A 21,385-nucleotide genomic window follows, 5' to 3' on the forward strand; every position below is an offset into this window, starting at 1 on the left:
AACTTTGTTTGTTTATCAGTAACCTCAATCTACTTACAAGTTTCTATTCTAGATTTTTGTTCTGATAGAGTAACAACTCAAGAACAATAAATTAACTGCTCTATACTCTCTAATAATTAAAGTGCAGGCCATGAAATCCTAGATACTAATTTATCCAGCAGGTCTTCAACTTGTTCATGAAAGGTTCATTCACACGCTCAAACTTAACATGACCAGCTATTAGTCAAGTCTGTGCTGGTGCTTCCTTGCAGAAAGCAAACCAGCAGCTATTGCTCTGGTCTCAAAATGAGAAAGAGGAGACTCATTATCAAGGAAACAGACCCCTTGAAAACAGACTACTGGACCAAGAAGCTGAATAGAAAGGATGCAGGGATGGATCACGTCATCCCCATTTATAACCTTATTCCATCAGTGTTTAGAGTCTCAAAAACTGCCACAGGTGGAGACAGTAAGTGAGAACCTTCCCACAGACCTGAAAAAGGAAAACAAAGAGTCTGGAACACTTGTCACAGGAAGGGAATTTAGAGAAGACAGGTCAAGAAAAGAAGAAAAGCAATAAAATAACACACAAAACGGGACCAATATCTAGCTCAAAACATACAGATGACACACTTCACTATCAATCCAGATATCAGAAAAATAAAGGCAGGCTATTCAGAATCTATATTCTTTAATGTTACTTTAATATTCTTCAGAAGTACAATACAGTGATATTCTATAAGTGATACAGGCCCATAACACTAAAGTGTCTCACACTAAGTTACCTCATCTGTTACCACAAACATTGTAGCCAAAAGAAAAAAAGAAAAAGAAATCAGCTAATTCCTCTCAAGATTTCTGTTTGGCAATAAACATTCCTGTCATTCATTCTAGGCTTTTAACCATATTCTGCTAATTCTCAGTTGCTTTTAGACATCCTCCTGAAAGCTTTGAAAGCTGCTTTACAATCTGGTATGCAACACTAAATAAAGTAGTTGTAAAATATTGACATTAACATTGTATTTTGCATCTTGTTTTACTTGACAAAAACAAAAGACCAGATGTTTTTACTTTAATATAGAAATAGATTAGCTATACAACTTAAAAGATGTCGAAGACTTAGGTAACTAGTGAGCTTGAGCACTTTTCTTTTACAAGAGAAAGCGTATTAACTGAAATTAAAAGAGACATCAATCTAGTAGGTAAACGAAACAGTACTTTTGTAATGTTTATGGTTATTTACTGGAATTTATGGGGTTGATGTTGCTGAAATTTTATCTGTTAAAACATGCTACCAGCTTTATCACCTAGTTTTAAAAAATAAATATTACTACAGTATTTAATACACTGCATACATTTTGAGATTATTATATTGAAACTAGAAAAGAAAGCTATTCTACTGATTTATGTCAGAAATAAAGCTGAGATTTTCACTGCTAACTCAAAACATACTACCTGAGGGATTCCATAACAGTTCATAAAATGTCTTTGTTTTCAGAAGGTATGGTCTGTGGTATACATTTTCTATGAAGAAATAGAAGAACACATGTAGCATCAGATGTGCGTACTTTAAGAAACTCTGGAATGTGAAATCTAAAAATCCAAATAAAGCAGGTGGTATAATTTGGGGGGGAGGAAGGACTGAATTTAAGTTTAATGACATTACCAGGTTATCCTACCAGACTAATTCTCACTCACTGCATGACTTCAATGAAGCTCTCAGTCCTCATGCTGATTTCGATTTAGTTCAAGTGCTATTTGATGCGTTTCATCTGGAGTTTTATTCACTTCAAACTACACTTCATTTAACCAGGCTGCTGCTGTACTCATTTGTTTTTCTACTTTATTACCCGCAAATTGGTGTTGCTTAGTTTAGATAAATTGTTGGAATAAGTTAATTTTATATAATTATTTCACACTGTTAATAAATAAATAAGCTTTAGAAAGATATCATAGCACAGAAAAAAGTGAGAAAGCTATTAAAATTATTTTAAAATACACTAGACCACAATAAGTGTTGGTCTTACAAGATCTACTAATAAATGCTGATAGATGATTTGCTGTTTTAAGGCAGGACCATTCCCCTGCCTCCACTCTGCAAAACTACTGCGCATTTTTATTTTACTATGTTTTTAGTCTACCATACTTTATTTTCCAGCTGGGCACACATCGTAATACAATGTATTTTGTACAGTCAGAAAGAAAGTGAGCAAGACAGAAAGCATGAGAGAGAAACCAAGAATGCATGAGAGAGAAAGAGATAGAGAACGCGAGCACGAGACCGTGTACATGAGACAGAGTGTGATGGCAGGCACGCAACGGTGCATGTGGAAAAGCGCGAGAAACCAAGCACGAGTGAGCAAGAGATTGAGTGCTGCGAACACAAACACACACAAAAGAGAATGCAAATGCACTCATGAGCAAGCACTAGCAATTGAGCATCATGAACTTGTCAGATGACAGATTTTTTCCAACTATTTTTCATCTCCAAAATAATATTTTAACTTGCACAACTAACCATGGGTTTTCTAATGTGCTAAATAAACTTAAGTTTACCATTAAACACTAATTTATTTCTACAGTTTACTAACAAGGATAACTAACCAGAGTTTACTGTTAAATGTCAGGTCATGTCAGGAACAGCTGTCAATCCTACTCTGGTTAGTGCCAATTATGGGTTATCCTGGTAACATTTACAAATTTTTAGGAAAACTCCGCAACAGAACAGCAATTCTTCTGAAGTGGTTAGTACTTTTGTAAACTATCGATGGAAAATATGAGAAAGTCAATTAGGCTGCTACCACCTGGTGGTGTGCTGATTATGCTAAAAATCCCTTATATTTATCATGGTATCACAGCTTGTGAGAGAAAAACTAGTATATTCTTTATGTAGCACTATGAACAATCATAGACGTAGTCTTTTTTTTTATAATCCATTAAACTTTCACAAACAAATGACTGTTACAAATTAGCTATACGACACGGAATGTTCGAAACCGAAGTATCTAACACATTAACCTGTTTTCCTGTTATCTTGTCATTTTATATAAGATTTTTTGTATGGATTTAGTTATAAAGTACTTCTACAGCTACAGCTACTGCTCATAATGAAGGATAAAGAAAACTAATGTTCTGTTCAAAGTACTGTTAAAACTCATTTTCTTGAGAATAGTTTTTATAAATACAATTTATTAATAAAAATTATTACACACTGACATTTATGATGACAAGATTTAACCTGTAGGGCTAAATTAAAATACTGAATTTCCATGGCATTAAAGTTAAAAAAATATATATATAGCTCATTTTATAAAACACAGAATTGTTTTCAGAACAAAAGTGTTTGCATTTAAAATCTGAACTACTACCAACAGCTTAATATCTGATCACAATGTTAAATGCAATGAGTAATAGAAATAAAAGTCTGTTTTAGCAGAGACTATCTTTTGGGGGGGGTTGGGGTGTTTTGGTGTTTTTTTCCCCCCCATTTGTTTTTTTTACTTCGTTGAGTTTAAAACAGAAAGAGCTGACCTTCAGTTCAGTTAAACACATGAAGCTTGCCATCAATATATAACTTCAGGTTTTGTATCCACTGAAAGAAGAATGGAAACTGGTTCACAGAATTCTACAAGGTCTAGAAGAAAGCCATTTACTACAGGGCTTGCGTAGCCTGTTCTCTCAACCAAAGGTCTAAAATGTTTACTAACAGCTATCCTTACAAAGAAATTTATTAATGATAACAGACTTAATAGTAGAATAGGATAGAACAGAGAGAGAAGTTTAGGGATATATATGGAGCTTAGCTTTTTTAAACCCTTCATTAGAAACACGAAGTAGTTGAGTACATTGCTTAAATACACTGTACATGCTTAATGCTCACCAGTATTTGGGGAACTTGATCAGCTTGCCATAAACAGCAGTACTGAACGAGGGGATAACTGGGACAGGGAAGCAGTACAATCCTTTACTGTCCAAAGAAGTTAGTGCTGCTTGAAAACCAAATACCTGAAACAAATTAAGTTGGTGAAACTATATACCATCACATGATTAGATCACTTTCAAGTTACTTTAATATAACATGCGCGTTTTTAATTCAACTTAATAAATACAAAATAGATTGTGTATTATTTTTAAATAATTCCTTTTCCCTTCAAACACAAAAATAACTAGAAAAATCTACCTAAAATAACGTCCCAGTAGGAATACACATAACAATGTTTTCTTCACTCAAAAAATGTGTTGATTACACTTTGCTGAATTTTTAAAAAATGCTGAATTATAATTTATCTACTAAAATACATTATTCTATATCCTTTGAATCTGCAGATTGCACATTGCCTTTCATATAAAATAAAAAAGAAAATCACTTTTTGTAATTATAACAACACTGGCCTAAAGAACTGGTATTTAAGGAAACGAGAAGCTTCCCTTCAAAGCTTTTTTTCTTAATAAGAGCACCTAAAGAAAGGTTCATCGCAACTATTCTTTATGATTTTCCCTGTTCAATATGGAAAACAAATGGCTGTAGAGTTGACTTTTTAACATGCTGTACCATCACTCACAGAAGAGCAGAACACTTCAGTCTATATTAAAGCTAGCAAATAAACCCTATAAAAATCAAAACTGAAATCCACATTTTGCAAACACTGATGAAACAGCTGCTAAAAACTTTCTGAACAGAAAAAAAATCTCCTCAAACTGAAACACATACAGATGACTTGCAATATTGCCATCCCATTCACTTTAAATGTGACAGAAGGTAAACTTGTCATCCAGAAAACAAAGCTTGTCATGCAATTCTGGGACAGAGCTTGTTTTATGCAGATAGTAGGAACTTCATTGTTTAAATCTCTATTAAGATATCAGCATGGAAGTAAATGGATAACTGAGAAATTTAGCAAAATTAACAGTGCTAGTAGTAAATATTTACATTTTAGTAGCACCCAAAAGGTTTCAAACTGCCTGAGTACATCTAAAAGGTTGGAAGGCCTGTTTTAAAACCCCACTTGAGATTTCACTTTTTCATTCTACTAAAATCTCAGCAGATGGCAACAGAATAATCTAAAGCAATTTTTCAGTACCTTTCTTAAACTTCCCTCAACCTCACAATAAGAACTCCTCTCACATAATGGATCTTTAACTGAGAACATTCAGAGGTTCTTCCTCTTATAATAAAACAAACGAAATTGTTAGGCAAAAGGTTTTGATTGCATGCCTTCACTACCATAGTTTTGCTCTATCACTACTGCTAGAAGCTATAGTTTTTCCTCGTAACACCCCATCAAGTTTCTAAGTGCAATTCACTGTGATCTACATACTCTACGAGCATTAACATAGAAGAGGGAAAATGTTTCTTTCCAAATTATTTTAACCCAATCTTGCCACAAAGACCTTGGGGTTTCAGTCTGCACAGCTTCCTCATATGAAGTTCTCTGTTCATGTTACAAAACGTTTGGCTCAGGTCAGAAGCAGCAATCCCAAACAATAACATTCTGTGAAATGTATTTACTCTATGTCCTTTTAGATAAGCTGAAAACTTTCTCCCAAAAAAACTGCTAACACTTAGGATTAATTTTTTCTCAGCACATTGCAATAAGAAACAGATCTCAAGCCTTCTTCTTTCACCTTCAGATAGCAGTGTGAGTAACAGTAATGAAGCAGGTTGTCAGACGGCTGACCAAGGCTGCTGACCATGTGCACCAGTTGCTCAGCATACATCGGCACCGAGTGCTCCAGGTTAACCTTATCCACCAAAATTCGGACAGAAGGTAAAGGTCGCAGGGGCTGGAAGCTTGCAGCATTTAACAGTCCACTTAAGTTCTAGGAGAGGTAGGTGAAAAAAATATGCAATTATTACACTACAGATGTATTATCGACCACATTTACGAATTCTTACCTCCACACACACACAAGCAAATCTACATGTAATAAACTATTTACAGATACCATGGCCTTATGGTCATTATAATACAAATTCTCAAATCTTTTCAAAATAATTTCTTCGAAGTTTAAAATTTCTGTATAAACTTTTTATCTAGAATTGTCTTGGGTGTAGGCGTCCAGGTGTTGGGAGCCGGGGGTTGCAGGGCGGCCTCAGTGAGGGGAGGCCAGGGGCTGCCCCGTGCCAGGCACGACTGGTTCCAGCCAGTTCCAGCCGGTGCTGCACCGGCCCCACCACAGGACACAGCTCAGCCCAACAGCCAAGCTGGTGGCACCTCTGTGGAAACATATTTAAGGAAGGGCAAAAACACCACACAGGCTGAGAGAACTGAGGGAAAAAATAAGTGAGAAACCACAATATGAACAGCAAGGGCAGAGGAGGAGGAGGAGAAGGCGGTGCTCCGGGCACCGGAGCAGATGTTCCCCAACAGCCCATGGAGGAGAGCACTGGAGCAGGTATTTCCCTGCAGCCTGTGGATGAGACCACACAGAGTAGATATCCACACTGCAGCCTGTGGAGGTCCCCACACTGGAGCAGGTGGATACGCCCCAAGGACACTGCAGCCTTGTGGAGAGCCCGCACTAGAGCAGATTTTTCCTGAAGTACTGCAGCCTGTGGGAAGGACTCACGCTGGAGACAGGGAAAAGCCTGAGGAAGAGGGAGTGGCAGAGATGAACTGTTATGGACTGACTGCAAGCCCCCACTCCCCATCTGCCTGGGCTGCGGGGTGGGAGGTAGAAGAGTCAAGGAATGAAGGAGTGAAGTTGAGCCTGGGAAAAAGGGGGGATGAGGGAAAGGCGTTATTTTGATTCTTGTCTTTGTTTCTCACTATCCAAATATATTTTAATTGGCAATAAATTAAATTATTTTTCCCCAAGTCGAGCCTGTTTTGCTCATAATGGCAATTGGTAAGTGATCTCCCTCTCTTTATCTTGACCCATCCAGTTCTCTGGCCCCTGTCCTGTTGAGGAGGGGGAGTGAGAGAGCAGCTGGATGAGCATCTGGCAGCTGGCCAAGGTCAACTCACTACAAGGATATGCAAAGTCAAAATATTTTGTTTTATAAAATATTTGCTTACATTTTTACCACTCCAAAGCACTATCAGCATACTAAACTCATGCTGATCTAACCTCTACACTGTCATATATTATGTATTCACAGCCATGCCAGACACCTCAGAAAAAAAATGCCATTCCACAAAAATAAATATTGCAATTTTACAAATCCAACTATATTTTTCATAGTACCCATTAAAATGAAGTACTGTATCCAGTACAAGACAGACATGGACATATCAGAATAAGTTTGTTGAAGGGCTACCAAAGTGGTTAGGGGGCTGCAGCACATGAGCTCTCTCTTGGGATAGACCAAGACAACTGGAGTTGTTCAACATAGAAAAGGCCAAAGGGAGATCCTACTGCTGTCTACAGCTACCGACTGGGAGGGTACAGAGAAGAGGGAGCCAGACTTGTCAAAGGTGTACCATGAGGGGACAAGTGGCAACAGACACAAGCTGAAACACAGGCAATTCCAAGCAGGTCTATGGCGAAGCTTTTTATGACATCTATCCTTGGAGCTAATTCAGCATTTGACTGAACAACCTCTGGAGCAACCTGCTCTACTTGGGCTTGCTTTGAGCAGGATGTTGGACTCCTGGAGATCATCTCCAGAGAACTCTTCCAATCCAAATTACTATATGAATCTAAAAGTTTTATTAAACTTATATCAGAATAGGACAATAACCTGATGTATGTATGACATCCAATCTAAAAGCCAAAATTATTATTATTTTCAATAGGCTTGGCTTCACTTAGGAAACAAATTGAAACTCCAAGTAAAAAAAAAAGTTAACTTGAGTTCAACTTGTTTGCCTCACACCTACGATAAATATGGGGTTGTGAATAAGGTGAAAAGCACCACAATCCATTGCACTGTTCTGGGCTGAAAGGAAAGAATGCTTCCTATTAGGCACCTAGTGATGTCCCACTTTCTAATATTAGAAGCTTCTGAATGTATCCTAATACATCAAAAGAGAACAGATTTGTCACCAGTTCACTCACTCCATCCAGGTTAACTGAAAAGATAAACTGTCTAAATTTGAGAAAAAGATACACACTCCTTAAGCACACTCACTAAATAAATGGCACATACTTGAAACTTATAGATGTTGCAGTCTAGAGACTAATGATCCAAGTAAAGTATTAACGTGTATGTTACTATGTGTATTTCACTTCACCAGTGAAAATGGTTATACAAGCACACTACAAGAAATACCATAGATTAAGATTTCCTGTACTCTGTCCTCTTGTGCATACACATACAATCTTAAACCACATAAACATTCTGTAAACAAGCACATTCTATAAGAAAATACAGCACAAGTTAGACAGCGCTCCCTGAGTCATTACCAAGATAATTTAATGTCATTGTGCCTTCCACCATGTAATATTACTCAAATCCATCTCTAAAAAAACCCTAATAAACTTTTTGAAATCTTTTTCACCTTTCTTACATATCAATACTTCACAAATACTAATAAGGTTACTTTCACAACGCCTTCAGAATATAAAACTTCATCTCCATTTTAGATAAGAAATTATCATTGAAAAGAAAAGCTGATACAACCATAATTCAGTAATTCTGGAAGTCAATTGAATGCCATTTTTTGAATGTTTAGCATAGCAAAGTACTTCACAAATAAAAGCCTAACTCCAATTGCTTTAATTAGAACCACAGATACTGAAAACTTCTACAAAATACATCCTACTAAAAAGAGCTCGTCCTCAAGTATAAGCAACATGTATTTAGTGTCCACTTGTGAAAAACACATTGGAAGTGTTTAATATGAGATGAAAATTCTTGGAAAACTCAATCAAAAAAATTTTTTTCCTCTTCTTCCCATCCCTTCCGTTATCCATAAAATACCTTCCAGTCTCTGCCGCAAGAGGTAAACCTACTGCAAGTCTTCACTACAAAACACTGACTCATCCCTACAGTACCTCAGCTTTGTGCACTGAGGAAGGAGTCCTGCAGGAATAAAACCAGTACAGGATTCTTTAGCTGGAGTTATACTACACCCATCCAGAAGATAAAACAAATTAAGGCTATTAGGAAATTTCATTTCTGGCTCTCTGAGCTAGTCAGTCAGTAGCTAAATGCTCAGTAACAGTCAAAGTCCTGCTGGCATCCTGGCTGGAACTAGTACACACAGAGCTGGCTGTTAACACCTCTGAAGTCTCTATGAGCCTATGTATTCAAAGATTTTTATTTGACCAAGTTTGGGAAGACCTGCATGGCAAAATGACAACAGGTACTCTTCTGATCGAAAGGTTTCCATAAAAAACTTCAAGTCGGAGCTACTTCTTTTTAATCTACTTGATTTAAAATCCTTTTTCTTCCAAATTCTTTTTTCCTACCAGTACATGACACCTTCAGTTTACAAGTCTAGCTAGACACCGCACACATTACTCATCTTAAGTATCTGAAGGGAAGCCTCATGGGCAAACTCATTTGGAACTCAGTAATACATCCAGCACATGGAATAACAGCCCAGTGAAAAAATTATACGAAATAGCACATGCTGATACGAAGAAATGAATAAATATCCGTGCATACATACCTTCTCACCCATGATTACAGGCATCAGGTGGTCTAGTAAATTGAATTCTGCCACAGGGATTATAATTGTACACTTAAGAACAGTGAACGTTGTAAGTCGAGTGGGAATGTATTCCTCCAATAATGTTACCTCTTCTGAGCTTGGCATAGTTCTATTTCCATCCATATTATCTACAATAAATCAAGATTACATATGTTTTGACTAAAATATATAAAATGTCTCCTGCAGTCGCTGTTTCAGAAATGGTTAGTGACTAACAAAAAATGGAAAGGATTTTCCCCACCCTTCATAGTTAATAATTTTATTCCACATTGCTTCTAGCTAAGGCTAAATGCAATCATAACTGGATTTTCCTTACTTTGAAATCTGTATAGCTCTTCCTCAGAAACTCATCTTAACAGTTTACCATCACTTGTGTCCATGCATTTTTATCCTGTATAACTATTATTTCAAACTAATAAATACATACCAACAGGGCTACTTTCTTATCTAAGACTCCAAAATTAAGCTAGAGTTGTCACTGAAATAAGCCCTCCTTACTCAACAAGAAACTTGTGACTGAAACAAATGGCCTCCAAAGAGTCTGAAATTATCTCAGAGCTATATACAGCACTGATGGGGATATTGCTATTCATTTAACCTTTATTGTAAATTTTGCTCTTTGGACTCATAAAATCCCCCGACAGATTCAGAGTTTAACTATTTAGAAGTTGCACCTTCAAGAACACTGAATTTGGTCTGGTTTAATTCTGGATATTTGCATATATGCAATAGGAGCAAACCTGGCTTAATTCTGCTGTATGGCTCATATTCATGTTCCAGAGCACAAACTATCATTTTCATTATGCGGTGTACTGCACTGCTATCCAGTCGAAGATTGAGTGGACCCACAATGAGGCTTTTTGTAGACATCTCCTGAACATTTCCAAAATCTTCACTCTTTACTGAAGAAAGGTCTTGTTGGGTCCCAGTAACTACAAGAAATGTTATAAACAACAACAAATTACACCAACAATTGGACATACTAAAAATTTTTATCAGCTACTTCTGTTTCATATCCTGTAACCACAGACTTATAAATATACAGTAAATATAACGATGCAAATTGAACACATAAATATACCGTGACTGGTTTAACATGTTTAAACAAATACTGTTTGTTTAAACTCTGTTTAATGCAGAGCAAACAGGGTAAGATTCTGCCTTGCCTCCAAGCACAGCATAACTTAGGAACCTTTCCATTAACCTTGTACCCCTCAAGCTTGGGACCCTCTGAAGGTGTCCAAACTATCTCCAGACTTCTGTGGCAACTTAAGCCCAGATGCCAGTGACAGCCGTGCTGTTCAAAACTTCCTACAGTTTATTACAAAGATATCCATCCCGAACAATCAAGGAAAAGGTGTGCTGCAAAGAAACTAGAGATAGGGGCTCTTGAAATGCTAGCTGCTGGTACTTGGGCTAGAACAGTGATGAGAATCACACTCACTTGTATTGTCATAAACCAGACTGACCCTTCCTTCCATTCACTGATGAGATAAAGCATGCGCAGCAAGAATGAAAACTTCTTTAATCATCATGTCTCAGACCATTTTTAGAAGGACTACCACAGAGGTAAAAGGGTAGTTTAGTCTCTGCGTCCAAAAGATATAACACCTTTGTGCTCAGAATTAAAACTAGTGTACCAATAAAAGCATAGCTATCGTTTTTGTGATACAGACATAGGGTAATGAAGTAGACCGAAATAATACGTTCACTGTATACAGGCTACTCATCAGCTATCAAACAGTATGACTACATTTCTCTAAACATACTTCATGGAAATTGTTCAGTTAAATTATGCAAATTTCAGAAGCTTAAGTTTTCCTGTTACGTATGCCTTGTAAAAAAATACCCTAACTCCTTTAATGTATTTAGTTTGCAGAATTTCACTTGTAATTTTTTTTTTTCCTAATAAATCATCACTTTGACAGTGTCTTCATTGCTTTGACACAAACACTAAACATTAAACGTCTTGCTAACCATTCTGCAAATGAACAGTCTGACAAAATAAACATCAAGATTAAATGGATTCTGAGATCACTTAACCTATAAAAATGAAAAAGTCCTGAGATAAAATTGTAGGATAACAGTTTAATTCATTCAGTGAATCTGGACAGCACATACTCCTTAGATAGCACAGTAGTCCATAATCCACCCAGTCAAAGCTGTGACAAATAGGAAAGCCAGGAAACACACAGCCATTGCCATCAATTTCACCTTGGTTTCCACAATTTAACACATCTGCAATTGCAGCGCTGTCCATTTGATACGTTCTCCTTGTACTCATGGATCAAGCCATGCCACAGAAACCAAAGTCTGTGTAAGCGGTGGACTGACTTCTTCCATGATGATCCTTCTCAACAGTAGTATTTTTCAAGTGATTTCCAAGCTCTTATCCAGTTCCCTCCCTCCTTTACTGCACTCATTCAAAACAGCCTTTTTAATGGGGGAAGTGAACTTCTGGGAAAAGGAAGGAAGGGTAGGGGTTTTTTCTCTTTTCTTTAAATAATACTCTAGAAACTGTTCTTGCTTCTAAGCACTGGTGAGGAAAAGGTCCCCAAACAAACCGAGACTACGCCGAATTTGACACAGAGCTGGCCTAGTGCTCTGTAGGCCTTTACAGGCCTATATACTCAGCAGAAGAATTAACTTTGTCCCTAGAAGCCCAACAGAAGCTGATGGTGAAAGCATTTATAGCCCCTGCTTCCCTTGGTGTTTTGTTTACCATTTCTGAGAAGGAAAATAAAAAAAAAAAAAAAAGGAAAAAAAGGACAGAAAGATACTACCTTAAAAAAACCTATTCAAATCTTCAAATGGAACTGAAGTTACAACACTTTTAATAAGTCCTGAAAAACATTTTTTTTAAAAAAGCAAACAATACTGCTTGCTGTCAGGGTATGCTTTATTTAATATGCAGTTAACACACATTTTTGTCCTTCCAATTCTACACAGTACCTAATTCAGATGAACACTATTAAGAAGCGTAAAAAAAACATAACCTAAAATAAAAAATACCAAGGCAAAAAGCCTTTAGAAGTAATAACAGCCTACCTTTTCAAAAAGAAAAAAACAAAACACGTTTGTATATATTGTATATATATGAATAATATACTGAAGTGACAGTACTTGTACAAACCATTTTCAGGAATAGTTCCATTTAATTCTAACTAAGTGCCAAGAGAATGTGATAGGAAACCTATTGGTTCTACAGAAGCAGGTGATCACAGGTTACTTTTGAAACTGCAGATGCATAAGGGAAAATAATTTCTGATCACTGAGTATTCATTTCTCCATAAACCATATGTCTAATTCTAACTGACAAAAAAAAAAATCTTAAAATGATAGTGCTGCATAATAAACTTGCCACCGACATAGACAGGTACATATTATAAACAAAACATAACTTCAAAAGTACACCCCATTAGGTCTGTAGGTCACGCAAGTCAGTGATCAGGGAATTGATAGGCTACAGAGAGTTTCAGGGAAATCACTGTTTTGTATTGAAATACAAAACAAAAATAGAAAAATAAAGTCAGAAGGGAAGGACAGGCAGAATTTCAAAATAAGACTACTGTCCATGACTATCTAGCTTGTTTTCATTCAAAATACTAAAAGTGATTAATGCACTTAGTGAAGTGACAGATGAAACTCCTAAGGTTAACATTATCCATGAGGCACTTGCGGTTTAATCAGTAATGGTATGCTTCGGGAAAGGTTAAAGGGGCAAAGAAGGTGTCAAAGCAAAACTACCTTGACAGATAAAAACCTTACAAGTCACAGTAACTGCCTCCTATAACTTAAGTTCAGTTAGGTTTTTTAAGGGAAGGTGGTGTGCACTGATTGTAACTAAAAACATAGTTAATGTAATATGTAAAATTTTACTTAAATACTTTCATATAAACACCACACATTAAAAATGTAGCAAGATTTATATTGTTTTTAAAATATTGAGGTATTTATACCTTCATTTTAAATGAAATAATTTACACCTATTTGTTTATATTCTATTTAATAATTACATACTTGGCTCGCAATACAGAAAAAAATAGCTAGAAAATAACTAGCAGAAAACATCACATTTGCTTTTCTGAGGAACAAAACTATTTGAAAATGTAAGGTTTTAAGTTCTTGATTCTAGAGCTATAACAACCATTTAAACCATTAATTTAAAAATTAATTACTCCATTAGTCTATGTAGTCAGGTGGCTGAAATTAGGAGTAATATTTAAACAAAAACACACAGCAAGGCTTGATAGGAAGCCAAGCTATGTTTTGTGAGGTTTTTTCCCTGGTGACTGACGCAGGAAATAAAAGCCAAGGCCCTGAGAAAGCAAACTGAAAGAAATAGAAGAGAAGCTGAGGCAGGGAAAAGGTAGTCAGAAAATATCAGTAGCCTGGCCTTGAGGCAGGGGGGCGGGAAGTGTTTCTAAATTCAGCAATTTCTGAAAAGGCTTAGTTAGAGTCAGAAAAAGATACGTCATTACATTTCTTGTGCGTTCAAAGAAACAAGGCCAAATACTCCACAAAAATCAATTTTTCCTCATAATCAAATAATCTGTGCATATTCAAATTTCTATACCAAAAATCAAAAAGGAGATAATGCTTATCCTAGGTTTTCAACTTCTCTACGTAAAAGTTCTGCATGCAATCAAACAGTTATTTCTTTATTAAAAAAAAGAATAGACTGCAATAGAAGCTTGACTTAATGTACATTTTCTCAGCTTCATATCACACTTATACTACAGAGGGAGGAAAGACTCAGGGACAGGAAAGAACTGTTAAATTGCCTTTGATAGCAGAGGGATACACCAGGTAATGGCATCATTTAGTTCTTTTTATAAGCTTTGCATGACCCATTCTCTAAACAAACTGCAAGTTTTTCTTTCCTACTCCTTTTATACTTAATGTCCAACAAGTCCAGAAAAGAAAAACATTAGGAGTTGATACTTCTCTTACACAGAGACAAAAAATGCACAAAAGAAACCCCAGATGAGCTGGACTAGGTAGCAAGGACAGACAAATGTTTGGTCACAAAACAGCAAGAAGTTACCAACAGATGTCCACAGAAATAGTGTTCGTGATAATAAATACACAGGTGAGGAAGAAAGCTTTATTTAGGCAATAAAACTGCAGAGTAGCAGCTGTAGATTAATTCTCTGCACTCTCTCTCATCCTTGCATTTTTCTCCATGGGAGAAAACAACAGTCCTATTCATCTTCTGCATCAAATAGATGATCAACTTCATTCTTCAACTAGAATTTCTCAAAAGATTTTTTTTCCAAAGTCAATTATGACAACATTAAAAAAAAAAAAAAAAAGACATCATACTTTATAAAATTCACCACTGCTGCCTGCTGCAACAGAATTATTTTCAGTTTAGCAACTAATGTATGATATTTTTTTTTTAAAGTTGTTGTTTAAAAGATATCATTGTCATTACTTATGCAGGGGAAAAAAAAAAAAAGGAAGAACAGCAACAATCAACAGCTAACCTCAAACATATCAATGAAGAAGAAACCATTTTAACGATGAACCTCATGGTAAACTTAAGGTAAGTTAGAGGACAGCTGGTCAAGGACCAGCTCTGCATGAAAAGTCTTTGCTTCTATTATTTAACAGGGTAAACAAAGAAAAAAAAGGTACCTTTGCCACTGGTGCTTTCCATTGTGTACAAGTAATCCATGTAGAAAGCCCCAAACCTCTGCATTCCAGCTATCTCTGTGTACGTCTCCTACCAACCAAGCAAAGCAAACAAAGAAAATGTTGTATAAGGAAAGAATCTTGAGATTACCAACTGATAGGCTGGTATGAGAGAGATATATTCATGTTTGGATTTGTGCATCAACACACAGAAAGGCTTATCAAAACAAAGGACAGAGGTTATCCCAAAGAATTCACCTTCCCAATAGGTAATGTAACTTCTATTTGAGGCCACACAAAGGCACATCCATAATTCCAGTGGACATGCTGACCAATTCATCAATAACATCTAGTTACTTAGTACCTTTAATGGAGTAAATATTCTTAACTTGACCTCTTGCATCCAACAGATCTGCCTAATTAAATACACTGACAACTGAAGCTCATACATTCTGGCTTTTTTATTTAAGGAATATTGTGGTTTTATCTTTAAACAGTAGGATACCTATTAAGACTTTATGCCATCATTCAGATTTGTACATAGTATAATCCATTATTACACAGCAAGTTTGCCTCCACTCTTGCTAAAAAATATGCAAATCATAAAAGTATCAAAGACAGGCCAAGGAAAAAGTAAAGCTTAAAACTAAAACACACTATGTAAGATGTTTGAATATGTATAAGTACTTGTGATTTCACTAATTAATTTTATTTTTTATGTGATTCTTCAGGGTTACACTTCATCAGTAGTACTAAAAGGGTGAAAATAATAAAATTTAAATTTAAAAGAAATTAGATATATTCAAAGCTGTAAATGGCTTACCTGTACAATAACACGGAGCACAGAACTCCACCTATGAACACACCTGGAAGGGACCACCTTGGTCACCACATCCAGGCTTTAATAATTGCAGACAGTCAGGGAATAAAGTTTTACTGCACAATTTGCAACAACAGAGACTATTGGTGCCTGAAAATCTGTCTCTACCGAAGGCAGAATTAGCAAGACTTCCTCTAATCAGATAAACATAACACACAGACAGTAAAATTAACATTGGCCAAGATCTGGTTTCCAAGAGAGCACTTCTTAGTTTGAAGACCATGAACTACTTACTGGTTGGGATTAAAGAAGTATGTGCTAGTAAAGCTTGACCTTTTGCTAACATTATCTCATATCTCTGTTTTCCTCTGCAGGTGTTCTGTAGTTAGTGCTTTTGGGAACTATGGCATTAATTCAGCTTTTGGGGCAGGAGGGGAGTTTGAGGTTTCTTTTGGACATGTTTTTGTTACCTTTTTTTTTTTTTTAAACACAAACATGTTTACTTTTTTTTTGGCCATCTGCAAAGTAAGACACAGTTAAACGCAACAAAGCAATGAAAATTAGTCCTCTAATAGTACTCAGATCTAAATAATCATTAGAAATCCATTAGAGAGCATTAGAAACTACTTCTTAAGAAAAATGTAATTCTCTGACCTTATGATGAGCTGCATCCAATATAAATTCTGCACGAATACTATTATTTTCTGGACTTCTGTAATCAAACAATGAATTGGTAAGGTATGTCATCCCTTTTGCACTCAAATTTTCTCCGCAATTAAAGAAGTAGGCCTCCTTCATGAGGTAGCAGAAAGTAACAAGGCAAGGGAGGAAAATAAAACACATTAAAGTTAACAAAGCAGTTTCAATTCTGTCACAACACGCTAATGGCATGGTAGTATCCCTCAAGAGCATATGAAAGAGGGTACCTCAGCACCAGACACATATTTCATTACCAATGAGGTTAAGACAATTAAAATAATTTTACCCAAATAACACTGAAGTTCCTGTCCACTCCCTCCCCATTTTCAAGTTAATAAAGACGACCTGAGCTAGTGAATATTATACAACCCATGATACAGAACATACTAGTTTCATTTTAACAGAAAATAACCTCAGATCATTGTTACTCCGAATTCTACCCCATCCTCTTAACTATACACAATCTTGTCATTACCTATTCCATTTCTCTGACCAATGCCTTTCACATGCTTTATCTATCCTCTTCATGATGAGCAGTTATTTCAATGCATGACCTGCTTGCTAGCTTATCACTCTTCTTTATTTATCTAGGTTTTTACATGCCATCCATATCCCAAACCCTTTATCCTTCTGAAATCAATACAACTCTTCCATCAAGAGTTATTCTTCTAAAAATGGGTATTTATATGAGATTGATTTTTTCCAACCATCTATTCTCAATCACATACAACAAAGCTGGAACCTGGATGAAAGGCACAAAGTCCCAACTATAGCAGTACAGAAAGAGAACAGGTGAGGCAGCATCAACATCACCACCATTCTCACAAAAGCAGAGATTTTCTTAAATTCACACCCTAGAGGGTGGCAGAAAAATGAAAAAGAGCAAAAATCCAAATGTCCCTGATCAACTAACCTACAGGAAACTCATTCATTCACCCACCCACCCCAATCCAAAAATCACTTCTCTCATGATTTTATACCTCACAATCTCATAGTCACTGCAGACAAGGCTGCTGTCCACCCTCACATCCCCAACCATGTCTCTCTAACAAGGCCAGCAGAGCATCTTTTACACTTGGCTTATCCTTGCCTCCCCAGCCTGTCTTTCTGGAAAAGCCTGTATCTATCCATTGCAGCACACCAGTCATGTAGCATATCGCACCACACCGCTATAATCCCAACAATGTCATACTCTACAGCTGCGTAAGGATATCCAATTCATCTTGTCTGTTTTCTGTGCTGCATGTGTTTGTATACAAACACTTGAGATGGATGCCAAGCCATGCCACTCTCACAGGGGAAGAACCTGTCCCATCATACCTGTCATAGTACAGTATACAATCATTTTCCAAATAAGGAGATACTTGACAGTAATATACAGTCACTTTGTATTTTTCTTCCACCTGATTTTGTCTTATTAAGCAACTGAAGCTTTGCTTCTATTTAAAATATATAAATTAATACTGTTTTACTCCTTCACTTAATACTGGTCTCATCAACGTTATTGAAAAAGGTTCATTCAATATTTGAGCCACACTTCTATTATCTTTAGCATACAGTGTTCCCATTTCTTCCCTTACAATCTTCTGTTGATTTAAGTACTTTCAAAGGTTTTCAACTGTTTTAATTTGTTATACAAGATCAAAGTATGCAGACATACATAATAATGAGTGGTAATGAGGCTGGCAAGGAAAGAGCCTTATGTTTTGCAGCTTCTCACTCTTCAATATTTGCCTTTCCAACTGTAAGGAATAGACATTGAGTTCTATATTCCAGTGACACATTCAAAAGACTTAAGTCAGAATTGGTAACAGCAGTGTTTCCAATTCTTGCAATCAAATACTTTAATAAAGCATACCAGAATTGCTTATTCAGCAAATCAACTGATATTTCAATATACTCACTTCATCACTCCTATTCATGTTCTCTTCAAAGTCTTTAACTCCCATAATTCCTTTAAGGCACATAGCTTGGCAACCAACAAAACCTATTTGGCAATCAAAGAAGAGTTTGCCTTTCATAAGGACCTAGTAAGGAAAAAAAAAGTGATATTTTGAAGAATTCTGCTCCATGAGAAATAGAAAAGATGGAGCAAATTGAACCAAAATATGTTTAGGTTTATATATTTAGAGCTTTAACAAATAGCACGTTAATCAAATAGGGCACTTAGAAGGAAGCAATTACTTCAGTGTCTGATCACCATAGCACTAGAAATCTAGAGACTGTCTATCTGCCTGATTATTACAATAAACTCATCCAATATAGCAGAATATGAAAAATCAGTAATGAAATAATTTCAAAATATTTTATTGGTAACTAGTTGCTACATTATTTATAATGAATAAAAAAACACCCTGTCAATGGAAAATTACCTCAACTGTGGTTCCTTCTTGTTCCCAGCATATAACTTCTTTGGATTTTACTTTCTGAGGGCTGTAATAACTACTTTCTGCTTGCATCTCAGTGAGCTATGAAACAATAGGATAAACACCTTATATAAGTCAGTATTAGTATTAAACAGCAGTAATGCCATTAATATACAGAACTGATGAAGACAAATTAAACTATGGGCCAAAATTTATTAACAAGCAGGAAACAGGTGCAGTTAAACAGCTGTAATGCATTATCCATATTAGAACTTCTCATATTCAACTTCTGGTTGAAGTATGCCATAACAGAAAGTTTTAAATCTACTATAGTACTTTTAGCTTGCTTATCTAAAGAGAAACTATGTGAAACGGTGAAACAGATACACAGCTGCATTATTAAATTGTATCAAATTAGCTTATAAATTGCTGTAAAAATCCATAAATACATTATTGATTCTTCCCAACAAATAATTAAACAGCATGATAATATTAAGGAAATATTTTGATTACAACCATATTCATATTTGTTTCTTGTCATGGCAATTGAGAGAAACATGCGTTTATTTTTCTTGCATGATTTCAATATAAAAATGTAATATGGTAAAACACATGCGCTCAGCTTAAAAAGCATATAACCTGCATCTAAGAAAAAGGAGAAGAGACACACAAAATAATGAAGGGGTTATGTTTTGCCTTAAAAAAAATAAAGTTTATGTTGAGCAGCTTAAATAGTTCAAATTCTAATTTTTATATAAAGAAGATCTCATTATTTTCAAGAGTGGATACACATGGATGTTGTTTCAAATTAAAATTTTGTAATCCAAATGTCCCAATAAATTGGATTTAAAAAAATCACTGACCACCCTTCAGCTGTGTGCAATTACTGTAGAGGAAAAGCAATTAATTGATTAAAAGAACTCAGACATTACAAGAATCATTTTCACCATTATTAGAAAATGCTACATTTAATTTGGCATGATTTTTAGCTGGAATGATATCAACTGTTCAGAATGCTAATGCAGAAACTTGACCTTATTTTTTAACCAAAATATGAAGCACAAATTAATTCCATACATTATTTGCATGCAAGCAGAACAATGAATTCTGGTTTCTTCCTAACTGTCACCATATTAGTATCATACCTCACATTTAAAACCTATAGAATGGAAGATGTTACATTTTAAACTTGCCAATGAAACATTAGGAAAGCCCAATCCAGCAAATCTTGATCAAAAAATAAGTTCATAATATTTTTATGAGTTTTCTCCAGTGAGGAAAGAGCGCACAAAATTACTGCCGTATGACAAAGCGCAAAAGCAAGAAGATGCTGACCTATGACAAATGAGAAATTTGAGTTTTGGCTATTTGTTCAGGTTTTTTTAAGTGGTGTTCCAGGAATATAATTAAAGGAGGGAGAAAAGATTTTCCATGATTTATTTTTAGCCTTTTTTTTTTATTGAAGGCTGAAGAAGATTGACACAAAAGAACATGATTGAATGTTTGTTGAAGCTTTATGTCCTCAAATTTTGCAACCAAGTTTGCCAGGAGACTGAAGGCTTAAAACATTAACCTCCCCACAGAATGCCTGCAGCTCCCTAAGTCACTTGTCTCATCCCTTCTGACAGTTGCTGAGCAGCTAAATGCTCTGCTACGCCACCAAACAAAAACAGCTATGAGAAAGTTGCCATGAAGCCCCTCGAAACACTCTCTTGTGCCCAGATGACAAGCCAAATGGGCAGTAAAGGAACAGGGAGCTGCTGATGGTGTTGAGTGTATAATCAGGCACAAAAAACATTATATGAGGGTTATAAAAGTACTGCAGTTCATCTGAAAGGCTCAAAGTCATAAAAAACAACCTTCGTTATTCTGCCGCTCATAGAAATAGTATTATTTCCTGTTCTGAAGAGTTTTGGCCTTGATTTAATATATGTTTAATTGTAAAACCAAGAGCCACTTTCCATTGGGCGGGTGACCAAGCTGGTGAAGGGTCTGGAGGGTCTGACCTATGAGGAATGGCTGAGGGAGCTGGGGTGGTTTAGCCTGGAGAAGAGGAGGCTCCGAGGTGACCTTATTGCAGTCTACAACTACCTGAAGGGAGGTTGTAGTGAAGTGGGAGCTGGCCTCTTCTCCCGGGCAACTAGCGATAGGACAAGAGGACACAGCCTCAAGCTTCGCCAGGGGAGGTTCAGGTTGGACATTAGGAAGAATTTCCTCTCAGAAAGGGTCATTAGACATTAGAACGAGCTGCCCAGGGAGGTGGTGGAGTCACCATCTCTGCA

General features: G+C 36.2%; 1 protein-coding gene across 6 annotated transcripts in view; it reads right to left on the reverse strand.

Annotated features, from left to right (window-relative positions):
* The window catches only part of VPS13B (vacuolar protein sorting 13 homolog B), a 506,220-nt gene that overhangs the window by 406,956 nt on the left and 77,879 nt on the right, over positions 1 to 21,385 (reverse strand). For 5 of the 6 annotated variants that reach the window (XM_068395717.1, XM_068395718.1, XM_068395719.1 and 2 more), the window contains 8 exons: positions 19,110 to 19,205; positions 18,642 to 18,764; positions 16,693 to 16,830; positions 15,222 to 15,309; positions 10,322 to 10,513; positions 9,540 to 9,709; positions 5,605 to 5,799; positions 3,860 to 3,984 (listed from right to left, as the gene is read on the reverse strand). In XM_068395717.1, coding sequence (XP_068251818.1) covers positions 3,860 to 3,984; positions 5,605 to 5,799; positions 9,540 to 9,709; positions 10,322 to 10,513; positions 15,222 to 15,309; positions 16,693 to 16,830; positions 18,642 to 18,764; positions 19,110 to 19,205 — 1,127 coding nt within the window. Of the gene's footprint in view, positions 1 to 3,859; positions 3,985 to 5,604; positions 5,800 to 9,539; positions 9,710 to 10,321; positions 10,514 to 15,221; positions 15,310 to 16,692; positions 16,831 to 18,641; positions 18,765 to 19,109; positions 19,206 to 21,385 lie in introns of those variants that run through there. The other variant, XM_068395721.1, reaches the window with a different exon arrangement.

This window comes from Nyctibius grandis, chromosome 3 (assembly GCF_013368605.1).
Source record: "Nyctibius grandis isolate bNycGra1 chromosome 3, bNycGra1.pri, whole genome shotgun sequence".
NCBI lineage: Eukaryota > Metazoa > Chordata > Aves > Nyctibiiformes > Nyctibiidae > Nyctibius > Nyctibius grandis.